We start from the raw sequence: 19,133 nt of genomic DNA, 5'->3' as shown, positions 1-19,133 counted from the left end.
TATTTTAAATGACCAATTTTTACCTAAATACTTTTGGAAGATAAGAATTGAAAATAATCTATTAGTTGTTTTTAAATGACAACTTTAGAACATATCAGACATAAATTTCTAAGAATTTTTCATAAGGTAAGGGTACTTTAGAAATGTTCAAAATGTATATGTTTTATATTAATAAACTGTTAAAATTTTAAATAATATATATCATTTAGATGGGAGCAAATGTGTCGTGTCATAAAACAATCAGTTTAATTTTGCTTGCATCTTCTTGACTTTCTAGGGACCCTTACAATGCAATTGAAGCCATAGACCCAGAGAAACTGAATGTCTTTCGGACAGTCAGGGAAATAACAGGTATTTTAATTTTTTTTTTTTGCCACAAGCTATGTGACCTTTTCATTGCTTGAAATAATTACATAATATTTATAATAGCTTTAATTTTCAAGAGAAGTTCTAGTTCTCTTGAAAAAGTAACTCGCATGATTTTGAACATTTATTAGCTTTTATATTTTAAAACCAATAGAGTTACATAAAAAACTTTGGAATATTGTTAATATTGCTTTTGCAAATACCAAAAGCTCTGTGACTCTTGGACATTTGCTTTGCAATTTATTTTCTCATAAGAATTCCAGGTAATATGGAAAATGTATACCGCTTGTTTGGCATGACAGTTTTTGGACATTTACTATTTTAAATCTTTTATAATAACTTATGGGTTCATAAATATAAATCAAACTTGGACTTGACAGCACATGAAATAAAACCTGATATGAAAGGTCGGGGCTAAACACAACTTAGATTTCTAGGTCAATACAGATAGGATAGTACATAAATAAATGGTGAAGGGATTCACAGAAATAGAGCTGTATTTTTTTCTTCCTAATTAGATAACAATTCTATGTATATGTATCTATCAAAATAAAATAAATTATATTTTTTCAATATTTGATACATACAACTTTATGATTCCCTGAATCATAAAGAATCCTTGGGATTCTTGATTCCATACTTTGATATCAACTATTTATCTATTCTTTACTCCAGAAACTCATAGTATTATGCTTAATCATAAAATGAAAAATGTGATGACTACTTCAAAAGTAGTTTTCATTGCCTTTGCTTACTTTCTGCCTTTCAATGTATTTTCATGTGTTTGGATGATAATTACCACTGTTGTTGAAAAAAATAATACCACAAATGATTTTGCTTTCCTAAATCCCTATAGGTTTCCTGAACATACAATCGTGGCCTCCAAATATGACAGATTTCAGTGTCTTCTCCAACCTTGTCACCATTGGAGGAAGAGTCCTCTACAGGTAGGTAAAGGTGTTCAATGCTGTACACTGCAAAAATACAAGGAGGGACTTCACAAGTTTTTTAATGTTATAAACACCAGTATTAATGATCAGTAAATCAGTAATATTGATTGATTCCAAAGAAGAGTTCTGAAGTAATCTCCACTGTGATATGAAACACATAGAACTCATAGCTTGGTTTTCAATGACGTTTTGCCTGTTCTGTATTGCAGAGGGTTGCTTGTTCGTCCTGGCTAGCTTAATCCTAAAATAAACACACTGAAACTGTATTAATTAAATCACTGTTTAGATCACTAGTTCTAGCTTCTTATTGGCTAATTCTTATATCTTAATTTAACCTATTTCTACTAATCTGTGTATCGCCATATGGCAGTGGCTTACTGGATAATATTTCCAGCTTCTGTCTCTGGCAGATCCATGGTGTCTCTCTGACTTTGCTTTCTTCCTCCCAAAATTTAGTTCTGTCTTCTTTGCCTACCTAAGTTCTGCCCTATCAACTAAGCCAAGGCAGTTTCTTTATTCATTAACCAATGAAAGCAACACAAAAACAGAAGGACCCCCTACAGCAGTGCTGATATTAATATTTTTAGGTATAAAGCCTGTGATGTGACCTCTAGAACTGTACCTTATTTTTAATTTGTATTGTAATAACAGATATACTTAAGTGACTAAGAAATGATGTGAGTTTTTGGGAGATGAATGTTGTTGTACTCAGAGGCTAGATCTGTATCTCTGGTGCCATTGTTTGTACCATACATCCAGTGTTGGTATTACAGGGTAGGTCCACTGTCTTCAGTGTTGAATTACTATTATTATTATTGGAAAAGTTAGAAGATATTGTTAGTCAATATTAACATAATATTATAAATTTACATGATAAAATGAAACTTTTATAAGGGTACTGTTTCTTAAAGTTTTGATTTTAAACTGTGTCAGTTAAAGTGTCATCATTGCAGTCAGAATGCAGGTCATTAGGAAAACAAAAGATAGTAAATGCTAAGAAGGATGGAGGAGAACAGACAAACATCAGTAGAGGAAATGTAAACTAGTATACCAACAAGAGAAATAATTGTGGGTGTTCCTCTATCATCAGTATAGTACCACTGTATAATCAGGGTATATGTTTATTAAGTATATTCCCCAAGTTAGCATAAAGCAGAGATGTCTCCACATTTATATTCATTGAAGAACTATATGCAATAACCAAGTAAGAAAATGACAGGACATGTCAATAGATGGATGACTAAATAAAATGTATATAAAACAATATTATTTTCATCCCAATGAGGATACAGTGAATCTTACTGGACCCCAAAGCTAGACAATCAAGAGAGAGGGGAAAAATATATATGTGTGTGTGTGTGTGTGTGTGTGTGTGTGCGTGTGTGTATAAAATATACATATATATATGTACAAACACTAATAATTAAAGAATTCATATGTTGATATGGTATTGGGGTAATCTTAAGGAATTAAAAGTGTGAAGTTTGGAGTGAAAATTATATAAATATGATATTCATGTATGAAATTCTCAGAAAACAATAATAAAACAAGTAAAAGTTGTATAAACACATACACACACACTGAAATGAATTCTACCATTTAAAATAATAATTATCTGTCATATGAGGAAATACATGAAACTTGGGATTATGTAAAAAAAATAAACTGTACTCCAAAAATCAATGTTGTATTTTCTGTAATACATAATACAAACATATATAGATGATATGGATGGATAGATGATAGATAGATAGATAGATAGATAGATAGATAGATAGATAGATAGATAGATAGATAGATAGATAGACAGGACAGAAAGACAGACAGACAGAGAGACAGACAGACAGGCAGGAAGACGAATGGACGGACGGAGGGAGGGATGGATGGATGGATGGATGGATGGATGGATGGATAGGTATGACCAGAAAAGGGACTACTTGGGAAGAAGAGATAGAGCAGTGAGTATGGAGAGAAGATAGGAGAAAGTAAAATGAGGACAATATAAAGCCTGGCATTGCCATAAAAACAGACAGGAAGACCAATGGAACTGAATCAAAGACCCGAATATCAATCCTCACACCTACGAACACTTGATTTTTGACAAAGAAGCAAAAAAACCTCAGATGGAAAAAGAAAGCATATTTAGCAAATGATGCTTGCATAACTGGACACCAACATGTAGAAGAATGCAAATAGACTGATATCTATCACCATACACAAATATCAAGAACAAATGGATCAAAGGCCTCAACATAAAGCCAAACACACTGAACCTCATAGAAGAGAAAGTGAAAAGCACAATTGAACAGATTGGCACAGAAGACAACTTCTTAAATATAACCCCAGTAGCAGACACTGAGAAAAACAATTAATAAATGGGACCTCCTGAATCTGAAAATTTTCTGTAAAGCAAAGGACATGGTCAACAAGAGAAAATAGCAGCCTAAAGAATGAGAAAAGATATTCACCAACCCCACATTGGACAGAGGGTTGATCTCCAAAATATACAAAGAAAGCATGTCTATTTTTACATAGCTATAGAAGCATCAATATATTATAGTGCTTAACCATAAAGACTTATTTATATTTATATATATTCTTTAAATGTTTAGTATTAGTATAGAACTTTATTGTTGAGAAACCCAAAATTTAGGCTGATCAGAAAAGGCAGTACATACATATATATAGTCAGTGTTCATGATCATAGGAAGTGGAGATTGTCAGTTGTCAGTCAGAGAATTAATTGATTAAGTACATATCTTAGCACAGAATTGCCTGTTCATCCATTGTTGATGCTCCATTATTTTAATTTTTGTTGTGAGGTGCTATGTCCTTACTGAACTTTACAGTTTCATGAATTATTCATTTTCCTTTCCCCCTCTCTTCTTTTAAGCGGCCTCTCATTGCTTATCCTCAAACAACAAGGCATCACTTCCCTACAGTTCCAGTCTCTGAAGGAAATCAGCGCGGGCAACATCTATATTACTGACAACAGCAACCTCTGTTATTATCACACCATTAACTGGACAACACTCTTCAGCACCATTAACCAGAGAATAGTGATCCGAGACAACAGAAGAGCAGAAAACTGTAGTAAGTACACCACCCACAACGTAAGCAGGAACTTCTGCTTTATATTGAGCTAAATCGTTGAAAATCACATCAGAATCGTTGCCCTTTAACTGAAAATGGAGAGATAACGGTGTTTGTAACATATTGTCTGTTTTCACATCCTGGCCAATATCTGTAAACCATAACTGCAGATTTAGATTCCATAGATCTAATAAAACCTTACTGAAAAGCTTAATGAGCATGACAGACAATTCCATGTATCCCGCTATGTCGTTTGGGGATGAAAACCTGGGATGTGTTTTGAGATGTGGGAAAATGCTGTCTAGAAGTTTGCTGTGTTAGAAGAAAATTTATTTTACAAATGTTCTTACATATAAATATGATTTTCTGATTTTCGGTATTGTTTGATACTTTTGTTCCATGCTTTTCCTTTATTGTTATATATAGGAAACAGTTTACATAGACAGAATTCTACATGTTTCCCATCTTAAACAAACATGCCCTGGTCATTAATCAATACAATAAACAAATATAATTCATATATATTGTATTTACAAAAAATAAACTAAAGTTTGTTTGTTTCTTAGAATAAATGAGTAGAGGATGTTTTAAAATAACAATCCTAGGAGGCAAACAGAATTTAGATCTATTGATTCAGTAGTTGGTAACTCCATCTTGTTAGAGGGATAGTCTAAAACATCTTAGGATAGCAACTTTAACAAAATGAAACTTGTGAGAAATTTGGTTGCTTTTGTTGCTAAAAATATTTTATAGAAAAGGAGAGATCCATAACAAGCACAAAATCTGGAATTAGGAGATCTTCCATGCTTACACATTCTCTGTGCCACATAAAATCAGGAAATAGATCTACTTATATATCAACCCATGCATGGTTATATTAAATAAATCTTCACTTTTCTGTACCCTGGATAATTTACTTTGGTCATACATTGTTGATTCTTGAGAGGTAACTGTTTTTGCTTTCTATCTGATCAGAAACTTCTTTCTTTACAGTTTTGTGTGTGTGCTTCCATGCCATACAGGAGAAGACATGACATTCAAATAGAATCTTTGATACAAATTTATAAATACTTATCTAATTTATTGTTTTATTCTCTATCTTCTGTTTTAGTAATTTAAAATAATATTGTTTTACCATCTTTTATCTATGATTGCTTGGTAGTCACATATAGGAAAACATGCAAGCACCAGAGACTATCTGATCTCTTTGACATAGTGAATCTGAAATCCTGAAAACACTCATGTTTTATATATCATTTTTATACCTGAACATATAAAAGCAAATGGAAAGAAGAACATGAGGAAATTAAATATAGAAGGAAGCAGAGTTTTGAGGTTTTTCTATTATTCTGAGAGTTACAAACTTTTGTAGCATGCAAAGAGAAGCGTATCACAAATTACAGTAATAAGGGTAATACACTGAACTTCGCGTTTTTAAACTTTCAGTACTGTAAAAATTTCAGTTTTAGACTAAGTTCAGCTATTTTTAAACCATATGTATATTTCTCCTGGTACACTTAGATTTGAATTTTTAGTTTTGGAAAGAAATGAAGCAGTTAGAAGAAACCATTTTGTTCCATTATAGTACCAAATTAACAGTTTCCATTTTTATCTCTAACAGCATCAGATAAGTGTTTTATTACATGAAGTCTATTTATTAAAATTTAAACTATGGTTTCAAACCAAATGAATCTGCAGAAACATCCCAAGCATGCATTTTCATGCAATAGAGTAGCCCTGTGAACATGACCTCAGGATTGATTCTGGTGGTGGTTACGGTGAGCTGCAGTGGAGAAGCACTGTTATTAAACCCTTCCCATCATTCACATCATTCTCTGAAAATAAGAAGTCCAAATAGATCCCTCCTTTTACAGGAACTGCATTTTTAGATATTCATCCTTGGTTTCTGTTCATGTACAAGATATATTCGGGTATATGTATATACATACATATTTGCTACAACATATAAGTGTAGACAGAGACAGTATATATACTACATTCATATAGTATTTCAACACATATTCATAGAAAAACGTGCAATATACATATTTTTAGATCTATACACACCTGCCAAAGCAAAACAGTTACCGTAAACCCACTGATCTAAATATGAGATGATTGTCTATTAAAAAGCCAACAATTTAAACAGATGGTGTGGTGTTCAAAATGATTTTCAAAAAATGCTGACAAGAAAGACTTTACCTCTTTCAAAAAGGTGACAGTGGCTTGAACAAACTTTCCCTTTTAAGTCAAAAATTTGAAAGCCGGCACGATGACTTGAAGAGCATGAGACTGAGAAATAACCACAGCACATAAGAGACTGTATCACTTCCTGCCTCATCTTCCCATGTGGCGACGCTACTCCCCAGATGACAGCCCTATGTGGGAGAAGTTCTAGTGGACTTGTCAGAATTCTTTTGAAGTTTCTTAAAATCAGGAATGCATTCTTACATATAAAAAGTACAGAGATAAATACAATACCAACTCTCCAAAACCCAGGTTATATTTGAGTCACACATTTTATTTCTTAGAAACTATTGTACATATGTAGTAGATATAATTAGAAACAGTTTCATTATTGATTTTTCGATATGGAAACAACCTTTCCAAATTGCAACTTTACCTTTTTTATTATGAAATATGTAAAACACTGAAACATCGGTAGAGAATGTGCTATCTTTCTGTGCATGTCTTCATTAGGGTTTTTCTTTCCATGATAAAACAAGACCAAAAGCAGCTTAAGGAGGAAAGTGTTTACTTGGCTGACAGATCCTGAATTACAGTCATTTTAGGAAAGCCAAGGCCGGAATTCAAATAGAGCAGGAATCTGGAGTCAAGAGCTGATGCAGAAGCCTCAGGGCAGTGTGGCTTATTGGTTTGTTCTTTATAGCTTGCTCAGCCTACTCTCCTATAGAACGCAGGTCCACCATCCTAGGTATGGCATCACTTACCATAGACTCTCTTACCCACATAAATAACATGTTTTTAAAAAATACCTCACAAGCTAGCTTGCTTGCAGCCCTTTCTTTTGAAGACATTATCTTATTTGAGTGTTCCTCCTCTCAAATTCCTATAGTTTTTTGTCAAGTTGACATAAAACTAGGCATCTCAGTGCATATATAATACATTTTTAGATGTTGCTATATCTTAATATTTAACGGGATCATACTATCTATACTTAAGAATTGCCCCATCACCTGTGTTTCGACTTAATATATTATTTATCAGAATTCCCTGTCTTGCTTGCTACTGTGTGGAAGTCTGTCTTATTCTTTCTAAGAGCTGATCCATAGTAATAGAATAAATTAGTTTCCACTCCTGTATTAATACTATTACTAGAATAATGCTTATTCTGGGTCATAAAGCAGTTTACAAAATGAAATTATTTCCTTAACCTAGACACAAGTATAATTTTCTGTAGATAAGGTATAAATATAGTGCCTTAGATGTGTCTCTATTGTCTTAAAAATTCCCTCTACTAAATGCTGTGTAATACCACTGCTTATGATGATGGATAACCATGACTTAAATATCTGTGATCAGCAAAACGCAAATGAAAGCTTTTCGATGTACACGATTGGAATTGACACAGATTCACATTTAGTGCTTAATCATCTCTTATATTTTCCTCTTGCAAATTACTACATTTTATTCATGCCCCTCTTTCTGTATTTAGATTGGTGATTGATATTACTTGCTTTCAGATTTGGAAAAATCTTTGAAATTTTAATACACTAATTTCTGTTCTTATGTGTATTGTGAATAACTTTTTGTTTTTTCATATGATTTTAAAAATTTTTCTTATTTGATAAGCAAATGTTTTATATTTTTATCAAGTTAAGGGGTCATTTGTTTTTCTCATTTCTGTCTTACAGAATTCTTATTTCTCTATGTTCTGGTTCATAAATAACTTTACCTTAATTTTTAGAAATGTGGAATATTTCTAGTGCCTTTGAATCTCCAATTACATAATCTATTGAGCCAATAAAACTGACTAATGCATCTCTCTTCAGTGATAAAAGTTGTGCAATATATGGCACTAATTCATCAGATGAGAACATGTTAGAGTGTGGTTATCAATTTATCTATGTGCTTTCATTTGTCTGCAGTCCCCTGTAAATCGTATATATCTCCATGGGAAGATCAGTATAGCAATATCAAGAAACATAAATAGTATCTTCCATGTTTTGAGCTGCTAATTATATATCCAGTGTTTTTACTAATATCTGTCTGATTTCAAAGATCTGTAAAAACCATAAAACCATTCAAAAGATACTGATTACTATCATAGGAAGTATGATAGTAATACCTGGTTCCTATAATGTATTTTATATGCCTTATTGCAAGATCATACTTGCCTTTGTCCATGTTTTGTGTGACTACAGCAATAGATAGATAGATACATTCGTTCAGAGATTAATAAATAATATAAAAATAAAACTTGATTCTTTACAATTTAAAGAAGTTTTTTTTTGATTCACATAGTTGAAATTAAAGACATACAGTAGGTCAATTAGTCAGGGTTCTCTAGAGTAACAGAACCGATAGAGTGAATCTGTATATATTAAGGGGATTTATTATTAGTTACAGACTGTGACCCAGCTAATCACACACTGGCTCTCTCCCATTACAAAAGGAAAGAATCCTATATTTATTCATTTCATGACTGGATGTCTCTGGTGGTCTTCATTATACACTGGAATCCTTAGGAAGTGTGTTCTGACACCAGTGAAGGAAGGCCTTAGCATCTGGGAAGATGAACTTACCAGTGAGGGTGAAGACAAGCTGGCAAAAAAGCAAAAGCTTCTTTAATCGACATCATTTTACATGGGATGCCACCAGAGGTGTGACCCAGAAATGACCTTTATTTAGGTCTCCCCACCTTAAATTATATTAAGAAGAAGAAAGAAGAAGAAGAAGAAGAAGAAGAAGAAGAAGAAGAAGAAGAAGAAGAAGAAGAAGAAGAAGAAGAAGAAGAAGAAGAAGAAGAAAGAAAGAAAGAAAGAAAGAAAGAAAGAAAGAAAGAAAGAAAGAAAGAAAGAAAGAAAGAAGCCCCCACAGGCATGCCCAGGTGTTTAGGTTTTAGTTGATTCTTGATATAGTCATGTTGACAGCCAATGTCAGTTATCATTTTGAGTATTATCCTCTGGCCATCCTCTGGAGAAGCTTTATGACTGTGTAATAACATAGTGTTGACAATAGCAGCAGGCATGAGGAATATGTAACATGTGAAAAGGATGTTAGACAAAACTTACATAGTTATAGGGAGGGAAGGAAAGGTGGAGGACCATGGATGGCCTCTCTTGTAGGAAAAAACACCTTACTAGATAAAACATCAAAATAATTAGAAGTCACTGTTAATATTTTCTGAGGGTAATCAGAGGCCAATCCAAGCCTTGTGCATGCTAGACAAGCATTCCTGATCTCCAATCGCAACATTCCACCTCTTTAAAGTTCTACTATTCCTTAATACTGTGAACTCACTTTGCTATACCACATTCCAAAAGTAACAGCACTCCAGAAGTTTATGCAAAATAAATTAATATGTATTGTCATTATAGCTATGATTTTATTATGCAATTATTTCTCACTAAAAATATGTGCTGTACACTCATATGTGCAATTACTATTTGGTACAGTGGTATATTTTACTTGATGGAAATTTTCTTCTATTATTTTCTTGAAAATATTTTCTGCACCTTTGACCTCTGTTTCTTCTACTTCCTCTATTCCTATTATATTCTTATATTTTCTTAGCATCCTAGATTTCCTGGCTCTTTTGTACCAAGGACTTTTTAGATTTACTTGTTTCTTTGACTGAAGTATTTCATTTCCTCTCTTCTGACTTTGATGCCAGGGAGTCTACCTTATGTCTCTTGTATTCCTATTGGGAAGTTTGCCTCTGAGGTTCCAGTTCAAGTTCCTAATTTTTAATTTTATATTTTCCTCAGGTTTTTTTTTACTGATTCTATTTCCATTTTCAAACTGTAAACTCATTCATTTCCTTCCACTATTTGTGTTTTCCAGAATTTCTTGAAGGGACTTATTTATTTCATTTTAAGAACCCCTGTCATATTAACAAAGGATATTTTGAAGTCTATGTCTTGGACTTTACCTATGACGAAACATTCAAGACCTATTGTGATAAGGTTGCTCAGCTCTAATAGAAATACTTTATCCTGACTTTTTTATTGATTATGTTTTGCTAGCATGTAGGCCCTTGAGTTTGGAAACTTTGAAATTCTAGGTGCTGTTATTTGGTCTAATGTTTGTTGAATTGGTATTGGGTTCCTTGTCTTCTATTGCCCTTTCTAGTTCTTAGGAGAGTATGGTGGCTGTATGTTGCCTGGTAAGAAATTCTTTTAGGATCCTAATAGTTGATGTTAATGGGGATTCCAGGCAAAATGTCTTTCTTTGTATTGGTAGCTGACCTATAGGAATGGGGATGGGCTGGAAGTGCTTAGGGGGTCGGTTCGCCAGAGGAAGGAAAGCAGGATGCTCTATCATGGTCTACTTAGTCCCATGGGAATGGGGTGAGAGGGTGAGGAGAGGCTGCCACAGGTGGTCTGCTACAGAGCTGGGAACGAGAATGGGGGACTGAGCAAGATTTGAAGATCTACAGTCAGGCTACTTGCTTCTTTGACTGGAGTGGCCTGTGTGTTCCCAGGGAATGTCTTCTGGAGTTGGCGGCTAGGATAAAGTGATATGTGAGGAGTGATGGGATGGATGTTTGGAGTGGAGATATGTGTGAGCCATTGGAGATCACGTGGGGTAGGTTGACATTATGAAAAATGACAAAGTACTTCAAAAAATCCACAATATATAAAGCTTGGGTAATGATTCAGGAAAAAAATCTGTAGTGATAATAGATTTTTTTAATTTTGTTTTGTTCTTTTTTTTTTGCCTAAAATACTTAAGAAATGCAGTCATAACAGCCTGTCCGTGGGAGTCGGTTTCAGAAGCCAATCATTGCTTGAAATCTGTAGTCCTGAATTCTCTTTTGTATAAAATAGCACAATATTTTATAAAACCTATGCGTATCCTTCACTATGCTTTAAATTAGATCGAAGATACTTATAAGTAATTCAGTATGATCACTGTGCAAATAGGTGCTATAGTATTGTATAAAGGGGATAATAATAAGCACTATTAAAATGAATACAACTGTTTGTCTTTTAATCTATCGTTGATTATATCTGCAGCTATATAAACAACAGCTACACAGATTCAGAGGAGTGGCTGTATGCAATTTTATCATTATCTATGTCTCTACCTTTCTGACATTTGGTAATAGGGACTCTACATCACTGACATGCAGCTACCAAATAGAAACTGCAAACTGCAATTACTTGTTAATCACTAAACTCCTTGGATGACCTCATGACCATATTTCCAGTGGGTCACTGAGTGCCATTTATTTAATTGATAAGGAGTTGGTGAGTAAGGAAGGAAATTCATATGACAGAGACGGGGTTAGAAGCAACTTTTTCTCCATACACTCTCCTATGACGTGGCAATTCTGGAATAAATATTTTACTTTGTGAGATAGCATAAGAAATTTGTTTCCTATAAAAATCTCATGCCGTTTTTAATCAAGATAATTCTTATTCTATTTTTTTTGTATTCCTCAGATGATAAACTTTGGTTATAATTTATGGTTAAATATAATATAAATTATAATTTAAACACTCCTGCTGAGACAGGAGATTCTCTACCATACTATCAGTTTTGCAGTGTCTTCTTTCGATGGCATACTCCTATCCTCGGCACATCATCATCTCAGCCTAGCGCATTTACTGTCCAGTGTGTGGCAGGTTAAAGGAGCTGTTTTGGGTATCAGATCGCCTATGCTCAGCAAACCAGGTGAACTGTGAGTGCATAAATCAGGATCCAGTGTAAACAATATCCTTGGAAGAAATCAGAAGATAGAAACTCTTAATTATACTTTTAAGATCTCCCTTCCTAAATTACCAAAGCAGATATCAGTACACTGCTCTTTGTAATTCTTTCCTTATATTATTTGAAACAGCACAATGTCTAATTACTAACAATGCCTCAAATGCTCGCTATGTCCTTTTCAAAAATAATTACCAGTTACTGTTGCTGATTAGTTTCAAAAATAAAATCTTCTGTAATTTTTAACCTAAAATGTCTAAAGTCATAAAGAACTTTCCAGTGACAGAAGCTAGAATCACAGCAGGTTCAGTTATCATTTCATGGGACAGTACTGTAACCTGACACTCTTCTACATGAGTGTATATAGTAATTTGAAGATAAAACTGTTAAATGTTAAAAGACAGGTGAATGGGCTCCAATTGCCAGGGCCTCTTCTCTGAAGCTCTGTGCTTTGTGTTGTCTCCTCATTCCCAAAAAACATTGGCATATTCTGACCAGTTGTATCTGGGAATTTGACTTCAAATAATTGAAGATATGATCCACATATATCTTAAAATGAATTACACAGGTTAGGATAAGACATTAATCCAGTTACTAGTGTCCTTAGAGGAAACATAATAGATAGAGGAAACACAATGTAAGAATTTAGAGATAAGACAAATATAATTGGAGTGATAAAATCACAAGATAACAAAAGCAAAGAGGGGCTGGCACCACAGGAAGTTAGGTCAGAGTCATGGTCTGTCCCACAATAAAGTAAATAAATACCCAAGGCCATTAGTTTGCATGTTTCTATTTGAAGTTTATGAAACAACACTTTTCGGTTGTTTTAAACCATGTAGGTGGTGATATAAAAATTACAGAAACATTTGGGTTGTGTGGCCCTAAATTCTACATTATTAGTATAAGCCACACCATAACAAGACAGGTGTGTGTATGTAGGTGTGTGTGTGTGTGTGTGTGTGTGTGTGCGTGTGTGTGTGTGTGGTGAGAGATAGAAGGAAGGAGGGAGAGAGAGAAAGAGAGAGAGAGAGAAAGAAAGAAAATCTGCTTTGTCTCATTCCCTATTACTTTCTGTATTCTATATCAGGTGATTGTTAGAAGAAAAGGAAAAGTGAGGTGTGACCATTACATCGTAAAAATGGGCACCTAATCAAGAACTGTGGGATGACAATTGATACCCCGATGTAGATGGAAGGCAACTCAAAAAGGCTGAAGCCAGAGATGAAGAGTTGTGGGCAATAAATGACTGCTAACAAAGGAAGAATCGGTTATCTCTAGTGTGAATCAATGTTACATCATCCAATCCTAGAGCTCATCCCTAGATGCATATACCTATATAAAGGAGCAAAACTAAATAGACTCAAAAGTTTATATACATATATGTACACACAGGTGCACTCACATATAACAATAATAATGAAATAAGAAATTGTTAAACTAAGAGGCAGTGAGAGAGCACTGGAGGAATTGGAGTAGAAAGAATGAGAAAAAAAATGGTGTAAAAAGATAATCATGTATGAAATTTTCCAACACTAAAAAACTGTTGTGAGAGGGCCTTCTTGTTTCATTCCCAGCTGCTTAGAACCAAAATACTCACACAGAAACTATATTATTTAAATCACTGCTTATCCCATTAGCTTTAGCTTCATGTTGGCTAACTCTTACATATTAATTTAATCCACTTCTATTAATCTGTATATCACTATGTAGCTGTGACTTACCAGCTAAAATTCTATCTGGTTACAGCCGGGCCTGCATGGCTTTTCTCTTACTCTGGCTCTTTTCTCCCAGCATTCAGCTTAGTTTTTCCCACCTACCGATGTGCTGCCCTATCAACAGGCCAAGGTACTTTCTAACAATGGTATTCACAGCATACAAAAAGGAATCCCACATCAACTTTCCAGGTTCTATTTAAGTAAAAAAGAAGATTTTAACTTTAACATAGTAAAATTACATATAACAAAACAGGTATCAAACAAGAATTATAATTATAATATTTATATCTACTTTATCTTTTATCCTAAGAAAAACTATCAATTTTCAACTCCATCAAAGATTTCAGAAAGATATAATATTACCTAAATAAATAGGAAGTGAATTGTAAGCAACTTCCTAAACTCTAGAATTGACAGATACACCTTGCTGCCTAGACAGTCACCCAAATTTCTTCTGTATTGTTGGAATATCCATCCCCATCTTCAGCCTACATGCCCATAGTATTTGGCAGACTTTTCCATGAAGCAGGACATTTCAAAGATAGTTCTGCTATATTGGCATTTTGTCAGTAACTTTCTTCTGTGTCCTGCAGAATGTCTGGCAGACTTATTCATGAAGCAGAAACCCTGAAGGATCATCTCACCTTTAAGAATGTTGAGCAGTCATTTCTCTGTAGGTTCTGCATGTCCAGTTAAGCAGTCCAGGCAAGAGCTGTTTTTGCCCAAATGCCTAAACAACACCATAAGGAACCTCTTCAATGTCCATCATCTTCTTGAAAAAGTTTGGTGCTGCCAGGAGCAGATATGTCTCACTGTCATTAAAAGTCCTAAGTTCTTAAAACATTTTAAATGTCATATCATGGAGGTCTCTGAAAAATTTGAAGTATATTTATATAATTGAAATATATCTCTATATATCTAGAAAACCTAACTAACATAACTACAAGTTTGACTATTATATATAATTATCTATTAACCTGTATTTCTTAATAATATATTACATTTTTCAAATGAGCTGCACAAACACAGTACCTTAACCAAAAGCAGAAATACACATATAACAAAATTGACCTTAAGTTTGTATCTATAAATCAAGATCCAAACCAATGTGAAACTCTATAGCATATCCACCTTTAAAATTCAAAAGAAACATTTATAAACAATATTTGGGAAATTAGGTGTAGTTTTTAGACTATTTCCTGCTGATTGGGGATTGTGCTAATCAGGTATTTTATGGTATATACTGTGTGCTAGGTTTATCTCTGTCAGCAGTTGGGTGAAATAATTTTTTGAGGGTGTTGAGAGCACCCTTTCAGGGGGTCTTGGTACATCAAACAATATTAGCCTGGAATGAATCCACAGGTTCTCATTCTCCATTGAAATAAAAGAAGAACCTCTTTTCCAAAACAACATATCCTTAGAACCATATTTTGAATTCAAGATATCTTTAAATATGTGTTGTTTTAGCTTACAAGCCCATACATTGAAATGTTTCTCTGTAGTTAGCTCCTTCACAGCCAAAATATTCAAAGGAAACACAATAATATACATAATCCAGACTCTCTGTGTATATTCCATTTTTATGTGACTTAATCTTTTTACTCTTTTTAATCTATGACTGTCTGTACTCTGTCTCATTAAAGATGTTGTTTTATATTTTTAAAACAATTTACTTCTTTTCCAACTTTCTATACTCTTTTTCTTCTCTCTCCTAAGCCTATGTACATTTATTCAACAATGTGACCAAATGAGAGTTCTATATCTGTCTGAATCTGTTTTTATTGTGTAGCTGTAAGCCTTTTCTGACCAGGACAGCTTCTTAAAATGCTAACTCTTCTTAAAAACTTAAACTGCATAATTGCTGGGAGCAATATGACATTGCCTGCTTGTCCCACCCAGTCCGCCATGGCAGAATTGCTTGCTGCCTCTGAGAGTCATGCCCCACATTCAGTGCCAAGCTGATATAAGAAGGCCTGCTTGTTTCATTCCCACCTGCTCAGAACCTAAATAATTAGACAGAAAGTATATTACTTAAATCACTGTTTGGCCCATTAGCTCTAATTATTGGCTAATGTAGGAGGTTCTTCTTTTTATATGTTGCTTTCATTGATTGAATAAAGAGTCTGCCTTGGCCTTTTGATAGAGCAGCCCTTAAGTGGGCAGGGTAGACAGAACACAATGCTGGGAAGAGGGAAGTGTGGCAGATACTATGATTTTTTTTTGCCCAAGATGGACTCTGGTTAGACTCACGCCAGTAAGCCACAGTCAAGTGGTGATACACATTAATTGAAATGGGTTAATCAAGATGTGAGAGTTAGCCAATAAGAGGCTAGAGCTAATGGCCAGGCAGTAATTTAATGAATAAAATTTCCATGTGGTTATTTCGGGTGTAAGCGCGTAGGTGTCCGGGAGCCGGGCTGCCAGGAGTAGCCCAGCACTCCTCCTTACTACAGGCTAACTCTTACATATTAATTTAACCAATTTCTATTAATCTGTTTATTACCACTTGGCTGTGGCTTACTGGCTAAAATTCTGACTTGTTCCAATGGGGCTACATGACTTTTCTCTGAGTCTGCCTCCCTTCTCCTAGCATTCTTTAGTTTTCCTCACCTACCTAAGTTCTGTCCTATCAACAAGTCAAGGAATTTTCTTTATTTAACAACAGTATTCACAGCATACAGAGTGGAATCCCACATCAAACAGCTAAAAGGAAATATATATAAAAACACATGGTTTAGACAATTTTCTCTTGTGGAGGTTTACTCCCACAAAAAAAAAAAAGACAGAATAGGAAAATTTGCAGTTGAGTAACTTAAAACAAATTTCAGGACAATTTTAGAAGACAACATTAAACAGTAAACATTGAAAAATATTGTTTCAATAATGTTTTTTACTCTGTAATTACTAAAATATATTCCATTCAGTAAAAGGGACATTTAATGATTTTTTTTTACTTGAGAAATTATAGTACACATATAGCATATATTATGCTACTAACTTTTATTCACTTATGAATTTCAGTAAAATATTTAACTTTCTACAGTTTATCATTCTTTTCCGAGAGGCACTGTAGTATGTACTCATAATATGAACAGTCTTTTAAGAGTGTCTCAGGTCTAATTTCTGCTGCATCTCATTCCTCTCAACAGCTACCTTTAGAATTTCATGCTCAGGTTGTAGCCAAGTGAGAGACCAGAGCTACTAAGAGTCTTAGAACTGAACATGCTATGAATAACATCTATTTCACCTACCTGGTGTGGTTCATAGATATAGTGTGTCAGTCCTTTTTTCCCAGTTTGTTCACAGAGCATTTATTTAATAATATTTTAGACCCTTCCTATAATGTAAAAGCAATAGTATCCTCCTCCTTGATATTTATTTAAACTTTCTTACTCACAGACTTACTGCAGTATCTTACTTAGTATCTGCTGTTGAAGAAGCGATGCCTCTCCTCCTGTAGTATAAAGAGCAGCAGGCTGCATCCTGCTGCCCAACTAGCTAAACCCCCGAAATAACCACATAGAAATTGTATTAATTAAATTACTGTCTGGCCCATTATCTCTAGCCTCTTATTGGCTAACTCTCACAACTTGATTTAACCCATCTCTAATAATCTATATCACCACTTGACTGTGGCTTACCAGCATGAATTTAACCAGCATCCATATTGGGAAGGAGAACCATGGCATCTGCCTGTCTCTGCTTTTGTCCTCCCAGAATTCTGTTTTGTCTTCCCTCCCTAACTGACTCTGCTCTATCAAAAGGCCAAGGCAGTTTCTTTATTCAATCATTGAAAGCAACAGAAATATATAGGGACCTCCTACACCATTTCCCATTTTCTGTTTAAACAAAAAAGAAAGGCTTCTACTTTAACGTAGTAAAATTACATATAACAGTACAGTTCCAAGCTAGAATTACAGTTAAAATATTTATATCTATTTTATCATTTATCATAACAAATGAAAACTATAATTATCTATCTATTCTTCAACTCCATCAAAGATTCCAGAAGGATATACTATTACTTATGTAAACAAGAATTAAGCAACTTCCAAAACTCTAGAAATGATAGAGACATCTCTCTGCCTGGATAGTTACCCAAAGGTTTGTTGTTTGTTTTTTTTTTTGTTTGTTTGTTTTTTTCTGTTGGCGCGTCCATCTTCAGCCTTCAGGCCCATAGTATCCAGCAGACTTTTCCATGAAGCAGGAATTTCAAAGACAGTCATTCACTTTCTTTTGTATCCTGCAGAATGCCTTACAGACTCTTTCATGAAACAGGAACCACATCTTAGCTTTAGGCAAGTTCAGCAGTCCTCTCTCTGTGGGTTCTTTGTGTCCAGTTTATGCAACAGTCCAGGCAAGAGCAGTTTCATGACCACTATCAAACTCTATAAGGAACATCTTCAATGTCCATCTTTCTCTTGAAGTAGCTTCTGTTGCCAAGAACAGAAGTGTCTCATTGTCATGAAAAGCCCTAAGTTATTAAAACATTAAATGCCATATTCTGTAGTTTTTGAAAGATATGAAGAATGCCTATTAATTGAAATATATATGTAGAAAATCTAACTAACATGACTACAAGCTTGACTATTATTGATTATTATCCATTAACAACCTATATTTTCTAATTATGCATTACATTTTTAAATGAACTAAACAATCACAATACCTTAATCAATATCAGAAATACATATAAACAAAATTGACCTTATATTTATATCAACAAAGCAAAATTTATACCAATGTAAATTATTCATATCTATATATCTCCCTTTAAATGCAAAAGAACATTTAGAAACAATATTTGGGAATATGGATGTAGTTTTTTTCTATCCAAACTGCTTTGTCCTGTATGGAAGTGCTGTTAATCAGGTTTTTTATGGTATATCCTGTTGGCTAGGGTAATCTCAGTTGGCAATAGAGCAAAGTAAGTTTTTACTCTGTTTACAGCAATCTTTCAGGAAGGCATGGTCTATCATACCATACTGTTCTAGAAGCAATCCACAGGGTCTGATCTTTCATGAAAACAAAACAAAAACATTTTTTCCAAAGCATCATATCCTTAGACCCAAATTTCGAAGTCAAGATGCCTATATAATAGCCATGCTGG

General features: G+C 34.1%; 1 protein-coding gene across 3 annotated transcripts in view; it reads left to right on the top strand.

The window, feature by feature from the left end:
- Window positions 1–19,133, top strand: part of Erbb4 (erb-b2 receptor tyrosine kinase 4) — a 1,055,862-nt gene that overhangs the window by 742,313 nt on the left and 294,416 nt on the right. For all 3 annotated transcript variants that reach the window (XM_075951135.1, XM_075951137.1, XM_075951136.1), the window contains exons 10-12: window positions 278–351; window positions 1,223–1,313; window positions 4,210–4,409. In XM_075951135.1, the coding sequence (XP_075807250.1) occupies window positions 278–351; window positions 1,223–1,313; window positions 4,210–4,409 (365 nt within the window). The remainder of the gene's footprint in view (window positions 1–277; window positions 352–1,222; window positions 1,314–4,209; window positions 4,410–19,133) is intronic.

The sequence above is a fragment of the Microtus pennsylvanicus genome, chromosome 17 (assembly GCF_037038515.1).
Source record: "Microtus pennsylvanicus isolate mMicPen1 chromosome 17, mMicPen1.hap1, whole genome shotgun sequence".
NCBI lineage: Eukaryota > Metazoa > Chordata > Mammalia > Rodentia > Cricetidae > Microtus > Microtus pennsylvanicus.
The sequence above is the reverse complement of the archived record's forward strand: the minus strand, read 5'-3'. Positions and strand labels throughout refer to the sequence as shown.